General features: G+C 46.8%; 1 protein-coding gene across 1 annotated transcript in view; it reads left to right on the top strand.

Moving 5' to 3' along the window:
* Positions 1 to 13,661, top strand: part of ccm2l (CCM2 like scaffold protein) — a 49,555-nt gene that overhangs the window by 11,675 nt on the left and 24,219 nt on the right. The window contains exons 5-7 of the mRNA XM_031804231.1: positions 607 to 867; positions 965 to 1,147; positions 1,289 to 1,509. Of these exons, the coding sequence (XP_031660091.1) occupies positions 607 to 867; positions 965 to 1,147; positions 1,289 to 1,509 (665 nt within the window). The remainder of the gene's footprint in view (positions 1 to 606; positions 868 to 964; positions 1,148 to 1,288; positions 1,510 to 13,661) is intronic.

Genomic DNA, 13,661 nt, shown 5'->3' with positions numbered 1-13,661 from the left:
TTAGTCATGTCTGGATTCAGCATCTATTAGTCATGTCTGGATTCAGCATCTATTAGTCATGTCTGGATTCAGCATCTATTAGTCATGTCTGGATTCAGCATCTATTAGTCATGTCTGGATTCAGCATCTATTAGTTTGCCTCTGATCTCAGATTTGATTTGCTATGCTGTAAATACTACATGGTTGTGGATGAATCAATCTGAATCTGGAAAGTATGTGTTTGGTGACACTCCTCCTCCTCCTCCTTCTCCCCCTCCCCTTCCTCCACCTGCTCCATCCTCCTCCTGCTCCTCCATACTCCTCTTCCTCCTCCTCTGTACTCCTCCTCCTCCATCTTCCTCCTTCATCCTCCTCCTGCTCCTCCATACTCCTCTTCTTCCTCATCCATACTCCTCTTCCTACTCTTCCATCCCCCTCCTGCCCCTCCTCCATCCTCTTCCTCCTCCTCCTCCTGCTCATCATCATCCTCCTCGCTCCTCCTCCTCCATCCTCCTCCTCTTCCTCCATCCTCCTCCATCCTCCTCTTCCTCCATCCTCCTCATCCTCCTCTTCCTCCATCCTCCTCTTCCTCCATCCTCCTCTTCCTCCATTCTCCTCCTCCCCCAGGTTTAAACGTAGATACCGTCCTGGCGGGAGGTAACAGCCTGGAGAAGAAAAAACCAGGAGGTATCGAGGCTCGTCGTCAGACCATGAGCAACTCTGACCCACGTCCAGCAGGTGGCACTATGGAGCGCAGACACACCATCTGTGGAGTGGACTGGAAGAACCACAAACCCTCCTCCAAGCAGCCACAGCCACAGCCACAACCCAACCCAGCCCTGGTGCAGGGTGCTGGGGGAGGAGGAGGAGCTGGTGGAGTGGCTGGAGGTGCTTCTTGTTTCCTTGTACTTCTTTTCATTGTATTGTTTTAACAGTAAAGTGTGATTTTAAATGCACTTAACAGTAAAGTGTGATTTGATTTGAGGTGCTGGTGGCAGCCTAGAGAGGCAGCCCAGGGTAGGAGGAAGCTGGGAGCGGAGACAGACCAGGAAGCCTGGAGGAGGAAGCTGGGAGAAGAGGCCAGTGAGCGGGAGCTGGGACCGACCCAGACCGGTCGGGGGAAGTTGGGAGAAAAGACACGGGGCCAGTGGAGTTGGAGGAGGTGCAGGTTGAAATGGTTCATGTTTCTCTTTTTAATCACGCTCATTATTTTATGTCATGTAAGCGACACTGTTTCCTGTATTTTAAACTGCTAAAGTGTATTTTGTATGTGTAAATATAATCACAAACTAAACTGTAATCTATATAGGTAGCTGGGAGAAGAGGCATGGAGGTGGAGGGAAGCCTGGAGGTAGCTGGGAGAGGAAGCATCCCCAGGGAGGGAGTTGGGAACGCAGGCAGGCCTGTACAGGGAGCTGGGAGAGGGGGAAGAGCTATGGAAGCTGGGAGAGGAGAAACCATAACCCACTGGAGCCGACACCGTGCCCTGATGCCTACTGTAATCTGGTCATACTGGCTGTGGAGAACCGGGTGAGACACACAGACCTCTCTCTCTCTCTCACACACACACACACACACACATACACACAGCGTGCCCTGAACCGGGTGAGACACACAGACCTCTCGCTCTCATTCTCTCTCTCTCACACACACACACACACACACACACACACACACACACACACACACACACACACACACACACACACACACACACACCGTGCCCTGAACCGGGTGAGACACACAGACCTCTGTCTCTCTCTCATTCTCTCTCTCCCTCTCTCTCTCTCTCACTCTCTCACTCACTCTCTCACACATACACAGACCTCTGTCTCTCTCTCATTCTCTCTCTCTCTCCCTCTCTCTCTCTCACACACACACACACACCGTGCCCTGAACCGGGTGAGGCACACAGACCTCTGTCTCTCTCTCATTCTCATTCTCTCTATCTCTCTGGCTCACTCTCTCCCTCTCTCACTCACTCTCTCACAAACACACACCGTGCCCTGAACAGGGTGAGACACACAGACCTCTCTCCCTCTCTCCCTCTCTCACTCACTCTCTCACACACACACCGTGCCCTGAACAGGGTGAGGACTTGTCTCAATAAATGACATTACTGTGTTAGCAGCCAGATGGGTTTTGCTAGTGTGTTGTGGACATGGGGTGCTGGATAGGTGTAATCCCATGACTCCGGTTCCAAAGGTTGTCTGTTCAATCCCAGTGGTAGACACTCGTTTAGATTTGTGTTTGTCTTTAAAACCCTGTCCTTTTAACCCTTAACTTCACCATTCGGGAATGAATGCCTAACTTTGTTTTAAACCAATCCAAAAACCTTAAACTCTTAACTCTTTACTCTTTACTTAGCATCTTAATGTGATGCTACTGGCGGCAGAGAGGTCAGGCGCAGGAGAGCGGAAACTGGTTTACAACGGTCGTGTTTAATAACCATAAAACCACCGTCAACAGAATAATACAAAATAAACGCGTCAAACAAAACCCGGTAACTAACAGCATAACGTGAATAGTAAAATACATGGGAACATAACCCGACGATTGGAACCAGGTGTGATGGAAGACAAGACAAACTGGGGGCAGAGAAGTCAGACGCAGGAGAGCGACCCTGTGTTTCCAACGACTAAGTTCAATTATCAAAACCCCCCGGATACAGAATAGTAAAATACATGGGAACATAACCCGACGCACACCAGAACATAACGTGCACAAGCACTGACAACAAACAATTACAGACAAGGACATGGGGGGGAACAGAGGGTTAAATACACAACATGTAATTGATGGAATTGGAACCAGGTGTGATGGAAGACAAGACAAAAACCAATGGAAAATGAAAAGTGGATCGGCGATGGCTAGAAGATCGGTGACGTCGACCGCCGAACGCCGCCCGAACAAGGAGAGGGACCGACTTCGGCGGAAGTCGTGACACCTTTGACCCTTAACGGAATTTGACATTTGGATCAACTTTTAAATTTGACGTTTGGAGAAAAAGTGCAAAAACATCTCAATCTACAGTGAGACAGTGAGAGCATCTTGGTATATATTAAATATATAGAATAGAGCTAGCACAATTTATACATTAAATATTTAGAATAGAGCTAGCACAAATCATACATTAACTTAACCTAACTATATACTACATTCAGTTACATACAAACCTATCTCATGTGGTTTAACTTAACCTAACTATATACAAACCCATCTCATGTGGTTTAACTTAACCTAACTATATACAAACCCATCTCATGTGGTTTAACTTAACCTAACTAAAAACAAACCCAACTCATGTGGTTTAACTTAACTTAACCTAACTACATGCAGTTTAGGATAGTTTTTGTCCCATTGAATCTCAATCACTCACTATACAATCTGTGCATCCCAAATGGCACCCTATTCCCTATGGGCCCTGGTCAAAGTAGTGTGCACCCTATTCCCTATGGGCCCTGGTCAAAGTAATGTACACCCTATTCCCTATGGGCCCTGGTCAAAGTAGTGTACACCCTATTCCCTATGGGCCCTGGTCAAAGTAGTGTACACCCTATTCCCTATGGGCCCTGGTCAAAGTAGTGTGCACCCTATTCCCTATGGGCCCTGGTCAAAGTAGTGTACACCCTATTCCCTATGGGCCCTGGTCAAAGTAGTGTACACCCTATTCCCTATGGGTCCTGGTCAAAGTAGTGTACACCCTATTCCCTATGGGTCCTGGTCAAAGTAGTGTGCACCCTATTCCCTATGGGCCCTGGTCAAAGTAGTGTACACCCTATTCCCTATGGTCCCTGGTCAAAGTAGTGTACACCCTATTCCCTATGGGCCCTGGTCAAAGTAGTGTGCACCCTATTCCCTATGGGCCCTGGTCAAAGTAGTGTACACCCTATTCCCTATGGGCCGTGGTCAAAGTAGTGTACACCCTATTCCCTATGGGTCCTGGTCAAAGTAGTGTACACCCTATTCCCTATGGTCCCTGGTCAAAGTAGTGTACACTATAAAGGGAATATTGCGCCATTTGGGACGTAGATATTTAATGTCAGTCCCTCACTCTACAATAATAAATCCTCCGCTCAAAGGAGAACTATTAATAGATGTATTATCTATTTTTATTAAAAGAGACACGCACACAGGCAAACACACACACACACACACACACACACACACACACACACACAACACACACAGGCAAACACACACAACACACACAGACAGACAGGCAAACACACACACACGCACATATATACACACGTCCTTCTCTGTCTCGTCCATGCTGATTCTGATATCTAAACCCCCATAGTGAAATCCAATCCCACAGCTCTACTGTGGCTGACCTCTCACTGTGATGTAATGCTACTGATTATGCAATGCATTGTGTGTGTGTCTGAAAACTAGCCGTCAAATTGTTGCTTCCTCTGTCCTTGTTTCCTCCACTCCTTTTCTCTCCTTGAAAGTCCATTGTAGCCTGAAGGGAGGAGCCTTCCCTCCTCTCCCCCCAATGGGCTTTGAGAGGGAGGTGAGGAATGGGGGAAACAATGGCAGAATCTGTCCTTGCCTTCTCAAAACCCATTGGATAAGAAGGTGAGAGGGATAAGGACCACCGACCTTCTCATCCAATGGGTTTTGAGATGGATACCAGGAGAGAGGATGCGACGAATCAAGGAAATGCAATTGAGATTCTCAGGAAAGAGGGAGCAAGTATTTGACAGCTATGACAACTATGAAGTCTTTGTCATTTTATTTTTAAATCATCACTGTATGTCTAATAAATCACCGTTTATTTAATGAAAATAACACAAATACATGGTTTATCATGTATCATTTACATACACAGCCCTGATTGGCTGATAGGATAGTCTAGAGCCCACCCCCTTACCCAGATGAACAGTCATTGGTTTATTATAATCCGATCAGATTGTGGTGTCATGATGTGGGACAAATGTTCTGTCCCACCCGAACAGGCTGAAATTCCAGTCATGTTTTTTTTTCAAACAGCTCTTAGACAAAAAGAGCATTATCTTCATTTTCACAATTTCAGAGTGCTTTTTCAACCAAACCAGTATCGCGATACTCGTTCATATCATGGAAAGGAATCAAAACACACAGCAGATGTAACTTATTCAGGAAAACATCCCTGATGTTGAAAACAAACATCATTATTGTCACACCCTGACCATAGTTTGCTTTGTCTGTTTCTATGTTTTGTTTGGTCAGGGTGTGATCTGAGTGGGCATTCTATGTTGTGTGTCTAGTTTGTCTGTTTCTATGTTTTGTTTGGTCAGGGTGTGATCTGAGTGGGCATTCTATGTTGTGTGTCTAGTTTGTCTGTTTCTATGTTTTGTTTGGTCAGGGTGTGATCTGAGTGGGCATTCTATGTTGTGTGTCTAGTTTGTCTGTTTCTATGTTTTGTTTGGTCAGGGTGTGATCTGAGTGGGCATTCTATGTTGTGTGTCTAGTTTGTCTGTTTCTATGTTTTGTTTGGTCAGGGTGTGATCTGAGTGGGTATTCTATGTTGTGTGTCTAGTTTGTATGTTTCTATGTTTTGTTTGGTCAGGGTGTGATCTGAGTGGGCATTCTATGTTGTGTGTCTAGTTTGTCTGTTTCTATGTTTTGTTTGGTCAGGGTGTGATCTGAGTGGGCATTCTATGTTGTGTGTCTAGTTTGTCTGTTTCTATGTTTTGTTAGGTCAGGGTGTGTTTTTAGTGGGCATTCTATGTTGTGTGTCTAGTTTGTCTGTTTCTATGTTTTGTTTGGTCAGGGTGTGATCTGAGTGGGCATTCTATGTTGTGTGTCTAGTTTGTCTGTTTCTATGTTTTGTTTGGTCAGGGTGTGATCTGAGTGGGCATTCTATGTTGTGTGTCTAGTTTGTCTGTTTCTATGTTTTGTTTGGTCAGGGTGTGATCTGAGTGGGCATTCTATGTTGTGTGTCTAGTTTGTCTGTTTCTATGTTTTGTTTGGTCAGGGTGTGATCTGAGTGGGCATTCTATGTTGTGTGTCTAGTTTGTCTGTTTCTATGTTTTGTTTGGTCAGGGTGTGATCTGAGTGGGCATTCTATGTTGTGTGTCTAGTTTGTCTGTTTCTGGGTTTGTTTTCACCAGACAGGGTGTGATCTGAGTGGGCATTCTATGTTGTGTGTCTAGTTTGTCTGTTTCTGGGTTTGTTTTCACCAGACAGGGTGTGATCTGAGTGGGCATTCTATGTTGTGTGTCTAGTTTGTCTGTTTCTATGTTTTGTTTTCACCAGACAGGGTGTGATCTGAGTGGGCATTCTATGTTGTGTGTCTAGTTTGTCTGTTTCTGGGTTTGTTTTCACCAGACAGGGTGTGATCTGAGTGGGCATTCTATGTTGTGTGTCTAGTTTGTCTGTTTCTGGGTTTGTTTTCACCAGACAGGGTGTGATCTGAGTGGGCATTCTATGTTGTGTGTCTAGTTTGTCTGTTTCTGGGTTTGTTTTCACCAGACAGGGTGTGATCTGAGTGGGCATTCTATGTTGTGTGTCTAGTTTATCTGTTTCTGGGTTTGTTTTCACCAGACAGGGTGTGATCTGAGTGGGCATTCTATGTTGTGTGTCTAGTTTATCTGTTTCTGGGTTTGTTTTCACCAGACAGGGTGTGATCTGAGTGGGCATTCTATGTTGTGTGTCTAGTTTGTCTGTTTCTGGGTTTGTTTTCACCAGACAGGGTGTGATCTGAGTGGGCATTCTATGTTGTGTGTCTAGTTTGTCTGTTTCTGGGTTTGTTTTCACCAGACAGGGTGTGATCTGAGTGGGCATTCTATGTTGTGTGTCTAGTTTGTCTGTTTCTGGGTTTGTTTTCACCAGACAGGGTGTGATCTGAGTGGGCATTCTATGTTGTGTGTCTAGTTTATCTGTTTCTGGGTTTGTTTTCACCAGACAGGGTGTGATCTGAGTGGGCATTCTATGTTGTGTGTCTAGTTTGTCTGTTTCTGGGTTTGTTTTCACCAGACAGGGTGTGATCTGAGTGGGCATTCTATGTTGTGTGTCTAGTTTATCTGTTTCTGGGTTTGTTTTCACCAGACAGGGTGTGATCTGAGTGGGCATTCTATGTTGTGTGTCTAGTTTATCTGTTTCTGTGTGTCTAGTTTGTCTGTTTCTGGGTTTGTTTTCACCAGACAGGGTGTGATCTGAGTGGGCATTCTATGTTGTGTGTCTAGTTTATCTGTTTCTGGGTTTGTTTTCACCAGACAGGGTGTGATCTGAGTGGGCATTCTATGTTGTGTGTCTAGTTTGTCTGTTTCTGTGTGTCTAGTTTGTCTGTTTCTATGTTTTGTTTTCACCAGACAGGGTGTGATCTGAGTGGGCATTCTATGTTGTGTGTCTAGTTTATCTGTTTCTGTGTGTCTAGTTTGTCTGTTTCTGGGTTTGTTTTCACCAGACAGGGTGTGATCTGAGTGGGCATTCTATGTTGTGTGTCTAGTTTATCTGTTTCTGGGTTTGTTTTCACCAGACAGGGTGTGATCTGAGTGGGCATTCTATGTTGTGTGTCTAGTTTATCTGTTTCTGTGTGTCTAGTTTGTCTGTTTCTGGGTTTGTTTTCACCAGACAGGGTGTGATCTGAGTGGGCATTCTATGTTGTGTGTCTAGTTTATCTGTTTCTGGGTTTGTTTTCACCAGACAGGGTGTGATCTGAGTGGGCATTCTATGTTGTGTGTCTAGTTTATCTGTTTCTGTGTGTCTAGTTTGTCTGTTTCTATGTTTTGTTTTCACCAGACAGGGTGTGATCTGAGTGGGCATTCTATGTTGTGTGTCTAGTTTATCTGTTTCTGTGTGTCTAGTTTGTCTGTTTCTATGTTTTGTTTTCACCAGACAGGGCTGTTTAGGTTTTCTCACGTTTATTGTTTTTATATTATGTTCATGTTTGAGTTTTCCTTTATTTAAGAACATGAACACCAACTACGTCGCATTTTGGTCCAATCCTTACGACACCTCCTCTTCAGAGGAGGAGATAGAAGAAAACCGTTACAATTATGATGTCATCCAGACATTATGATGTCATCCAGTCATTATGATGTCATCCAGTCATTATGATGTCATCCAGACATTATGATGTCATCCAGTCATTATGATGTCATCCAGTCATTATGATGTCATCCAGACATTATGATGTCATCCAGACATTATGATGTCATCCAGTCATTATGATGTCATCCAGTCATTATGATGTCATCCAGTCATTATGATGTCATCCAGAGTCACATGTATTTATTTTCCAGGTTCTAGAACACAATATGTTACAGGTTTTTAAAAAGACCAAAGTCTTTGGTCTGCTTCGTGTTTTTCATTTTTGCCATGGAAAAAAATATTACGACACTGATATCATCCCTACCTCATAGTGTGTGTTTGGAAATATCATTTAAACAAATGGGGGGGAAAACTTCTTTGGCCCCTTAACATTTTTAGACTTTACCAGACTGACTGACTGACTGAGCTACCACAATACCCGTGGTCTGTCCAGAAACAACCCTTAGCCCCTACTGCCCAGAGTCTAGACACTTATGGAGATCTGAGAGGGATTGATGGGTGGTGACATGGTGAGAGTTCCACCTCACCTTCTGAAAGGTTTGGTGGAATTTTGACAGTGTTGCTTACACCTGTCCAATCATCTCAGATCTCCACAAGTGTTTAGGGATAGAGGCTCGTCCAGGGTTTCCCCAACTGGGCCGAATTTGGCCCGCAGGTGGTTCAAAATTTTAGTTTTTTTATTTATTTAACCTTTGTTCAAATCGGCAAGTCAGTTAAGAACAAATTCTTATTTACAATGACAGTTAACTGCCTTGTTCAGAAGCAGGTGACAACTTTGTACCTTGTCAGCTCGGGGGATTTGATCTAGCAACCTTTCAGTTACTGGTCCAATGCTTTTTTTAAATGGATGTGTGGGACAAAACATCAGGGAATCAGTTCCAAGTCATTTGAATAATAATTTGTTTCCAAGTATTTCCACATATAACGGAGAGACATATTATTAATATTCAAATGTAAGATTTGAATTTATTATGTTTTAGTCAAATTATTCGTAATTATGTTCCAGCCCCCAAACCATCCACTCAAATCATCCCGCGCCTGAATCTAGTTGATGATCCCTGGGCTAGGGCTTGTTCCAGCCCCCAAACCCTCCACTCAAATCATCCCGCGCCTGAATCTAGTTGATGGTCCCTGGGCTAGGGCTTGTTTCTGTGCAACCCTCCACTCAAATCATCCCGCGCCTGAATCTAGTTGATGGTCCCTGGGCTAGGGCTTGTTCCAGCCCCCAAACCCTCCACTCAAATCATCCCGCGCCTGAATCTAGTTGATGGTCCCTGGGCTAGGGCTTGTTTCTGTGCAACCCTCCACTCAAATCATCCCGCGCCTGAATCTAGTTGATGGTCCCTGGGCTAGGGCTTGTTCCAGCCCCCAAACCATCCACTCAAATCATCCCGCGCCTGAATCTAGTTGATGGTCCCTGGGCTAGGGCTTGTTTCTGTGCAACCCTCCACTCAAATCATCCCGCGCCTGAATCTAGTTGATGGTCCCTGGGCTAGGGCTTGTTCCAGCCCCCAAACCCTCCACTCAAATCATCCCGCGCCTGAATCTAGTTGATGATCCCTGGGCTAGGGCTTGTTTCTGTGCAACCCTCCACTCAAATCATCCCGCGCCTGAATCTAGTTGATGATCCCTGGGCTAGGGCTTGTTCCAGCCCCCAAACCATCCACTCAAATCATCCCGCGCCTGAATCTAGTTGATGATCCCTGGGCTAGGGCTTGTTTCTGTGCAACCATCCACTCAAATCATCCCGCGCCTGAATCTAGTTGATGATCCCTGGGCTAGGGCTTGTTCCAGCCCCCAAACCATCCACTCAAATCATCCCGCGCCTGAATCTAGTTGATGATCCCTGGGCTAGGGCTTGTTTCTGTGCAACCCTCCACTCAAATCATCCCGCGCCTGAATCTAGTTGATGGTCCCTGGGCTAGGGCTTGTTTCTGTGCAACCATCCACTCAAATCATCCCGCGCCTGAATCTAGTTGATGATCCCTGGGCTAGGGCTTGTTCCAGCCCCCAAACCATCCACTCAAATCATCTCGCGCCTGAATCTAGTTGATGATCCCTGGGCTAGGGCTTGTTTCTGTGCAACCATCCACTCAAATCATCCCGCGCCTGAATCTAGTTGATGATCCCTGGGCTAGGGCTTGTTTCTGTGCAACCATCCACTCAAATCATCCCGCGCCTGAATCTAGTTGATGATCCCTGGGCTAGGGCTTGTTTCTGTGCAACCCTCCACTCAAATCATCCCGCGCCTGAATCTAGTTGATGATCCCTGGGCTAGGGCTTGTTTCTGTGCAACCCTCCACTCAAATCATCCCGCGCCTGAATCTAGTTGATGGTCCCTGGGCTAGGGCTTGTTTCTGTGCAACCCTCCACTCAAATCATCCCGCGCCTGAATCTAGTTGATGATCCCTGGGCTAGGGCTTGTTTCTGTGCAACCCTCCACTCAAATCATCCCGCGCCTGAATCTAGTTGATGATCCCTGGGCTAGGGCTTGTTTCTGTGCAACCCTCCACTCAAATCATCCCGCGCCTGAATCTAGTTGATGATCCCTGGGCTAGGGCTTGTTTCTGTGCAACCCTCCACTCAAATCATCCCGCGCCTGAATCTAGTTGATGATCCCTGGGCTAGGGCTTGTTTCTGTGCAACCCTCCACTCAAATCATCCCGCGCCTGAATCTAGTTGATGATCCCTGGGCTAGGGCTTGTTTCTGTGCAACCATCCACTCAAATCATCCCGCGCCTGAATCTAGTTGATGGTCCCTGGGCTAGGGCTTGTTTCTGTGCAGGACCCCACAACCCTCCAGGTGATCCAGGGCTTGTTTCTGTGCAGGACCCCACAACCCTCCAGGTGATCCAGGGCTTGTTTCTGTGCCCTCCAGGTGATCCAGGGCTTGTTTCTGTGCCCTCCAGGTGATCCAGGGCTTGTTTCTGTGCCCTCCAGGTGATCCAGGGCTTGTTTGTGTGCCCTCCAGGTGATCCAGGGCTTGTTTCTGTGCCCTCCAGGTGATCCAGGGCTTGTTTCTGTGCCCTCCAGGTGATCCAGGGCTTGTTTCTGTGCCCTCCAGGTGATCCAGGGCTTGTTTCTGTGCCCTCCAGGTGATCCAGGGCTTGTTTCTGTGCCCTCCAGGTGATCCAGGGCTTGTTTCTGTGCCCTCCAGGTGATCCAGGGCTTGTTTCTGTGCCCTCCAGGTGATCCAGGGCTTGTTTCTGTGCCCTCCAGGTGATCCAGGGCTTGTTTCTGTGCCCTCCAGGTGATCCAGGGCTTGTTTCTGTGCCCTCCAGGTGTGGGGTGGACCTACAGCACGATATGCAAAAAACAAAAAAACAATACCATTTTTATTCAAAAACAAATAAACATGTCACGATCGCTGTCGTCGTGGAAATGACAGGACCAAGGTGCAGCGTAACATTTTTTTTACATTTGATAAATGTCGCCAACAAAACAAAGAACAAGGAAACGACCGTGAAGCTTAACTTAGGCTATAATGCCCCTAACAAAGACAACTACCCACAACTACAAAAGGAAAAAAGTCCGCCTAAATATGATTCCCAATCAGAGACAACGGTAGACAGCTGTCCCTGATTGAGAACCATACCCGGCCAAAAACATAGAAACAAAAAACAGAGTTTCCCAGCCGAGTCACACCCTGACCAACCAAACGTAGAGAATAAAAAGATCTCTACGCAAAACAAGCCGTTTTCACATTGCCGATTGCTCTGTTTTAACTGAGAAAACAAAGATCGAAACGCACACGGACCGTAATCTTACCTCAGGAATCTTGTCATAAAGTTGTCAGCAAGAGGAACCGCCACTCGCTACCTTCAGGCTATGCTAAAACCCTACACCCCAACCCGAGCACTCCGTTCTGCCACCTCTGGTCTCTTGGCCCTGCCACCCCTACGAGGGGCAGCTCCCGGTCAGCCCATTCCAAGCTCTTCTCTGTCCTGGAACCTCAATGCTGGAACCAGCTTCCCCCTGAATCTAGGACAGCAGAGTCCCTTCCCATCTTCCCCCTGAAGCTAGGACAGTAGAGTCCCTTCCCATCTTCCCCCTGAAGCTAGGAGAGCAGAGTCCCTGTCCATCTCCCCCTGAAGCTAGGACAGCAGAGTCCCTGTCCATCTTCCCCCTGATGCTAGGACAGCAGAGTCCCTGTCCATCTTCCCCCTGATGCTAGGACAGCAGAGTCCCTGTCCATCTTCCCCCTGATGCTAGGACAGCAGAGTCCCTGTCCATCTTCCCCCTGATGCTAGGACAGCAGAGTTCCTGTCCATCTTCCCCCTGAAGCTAGGACAACAGAGTCCCTGTCCATCTTCCCCCTGAAGCTAGGACAGCAGAGTCCCTGTCCATCTTCCCCCTGACTCTAGGACAGCAGAGTCCCTGTCCATCTTCCCCCTGACTCTAGGACAGCAGAGTCCCTGTCCATCTTCCCCCTGACTCTAGGACAGCAGAGTCCCTGTCCATCTTCCCCCTGACTCTAGGAAAGCAGAGTCCCTGCCCATCTTCCCCCTGAAGCTAGGACAGCAGAGTCCCTGTCCATCTTCCCCCTGATGCTAGGACAGCAGAGTCCCTGTCCATCTTCCCCCTGATGCTAGGACAGCAGAGTCCCTGTCCATCTTCCCCCTGATGCTAGGACAGCAGAGTTCCTGTCCATCTTCCCCCTGAAGCTAGGACAACAGAGTCCCTGTCCATCTTCCCCCTGAAGCTAGGACAGCAGAGTCCCTGTCCATCTTCCCCCTGACTCTAGGACAGCAGAGTCCCTGTCCATCTTCCCCCTGACTCTAGGACAGCAGAGTCCCTGTCCATCTTCCCCCTGACTCTAGGACAGCAGAGTCCCTGTCCATCTTCCCCCTGACTCTAGGAAAGCAGAGTCCCTGCCCATCTTCCCCCTGAAGCTAGGACAGCAGGCCCATCATGAGAAAGCATCAGAAATCCTACTTCTTCAAAGGGTATCTTAAATAATCCCCCCCCCCAAAATACAAAGAACCCTTTCCTAAACTAACACTTGTACTTGACTCCCCCACCCCCTCTCTTTTCTATCTCTGTCATTGTTGTTAGCTACTTTATTGAGGAGATGTGTAGTTACTATGACTGAGATATGTGGGTGACCCAACTAGCTATCTGAAGATGAATGCACTGTAAATCGTTCTAAAAAACTACTGTAGTGGCTCTGGATAAGAGAGTCTGCTAAATGACTCACTACTGTAGTGGCTCTGGATCAGAGAGTCTGTTAAATGACTCACTACTGTAGTGGCTCTGGATCAGAGAGTGTTCTAAATGACTCACTACTGTAGTGGCTCTGGATCAGAGAGTCTGCTAAATGACTCACTACTGTAGTGACTCTGGATAAGAGAGTCTGCTAAATGACTCACTACTGTAGTGACTCTGGATCAGAGAGTCTGTTAAATGACTCACAACTGTAGTGGCTCTGGATCAGAGAGTCTGTTAAATGACTCACTACTGTAGTGACTCTGGATCAGAGAGTCTGTTAAATGACTCACTACTGTAGTGACTCTGGATCAGAGAGTCTGTTAAATGACTCACTACTGTAGTGACTCTGGATCAGAGAGTCTGCTAAATGACTCACTACTGTAGTGACTCTGGATCAGAGAGTCTGCTAAATGACTCACTACTGTAGTGAC

Source organism: Oncorhynchus kisutch, linkage group LG24 (genome assembly GCF_002021735.2).
Source record: "Oncorhynchus kisutch isolate 150728-3 linkage group LG24, Okis_V2, whole genome shotgun sequence".
Taxonomy (NCBI): Eukaryota; Metazoa; Chordata; class Actinopteri; order Salmoniformes; family Salmonidae; genus Oncorhynchus; species Oncorhynchus kisutch.
The sequence above is the reverse complement of the archived record's forward strand: the minus strand, read 5'-3'. Positions and strand labels throughout refer to the sequence as shown.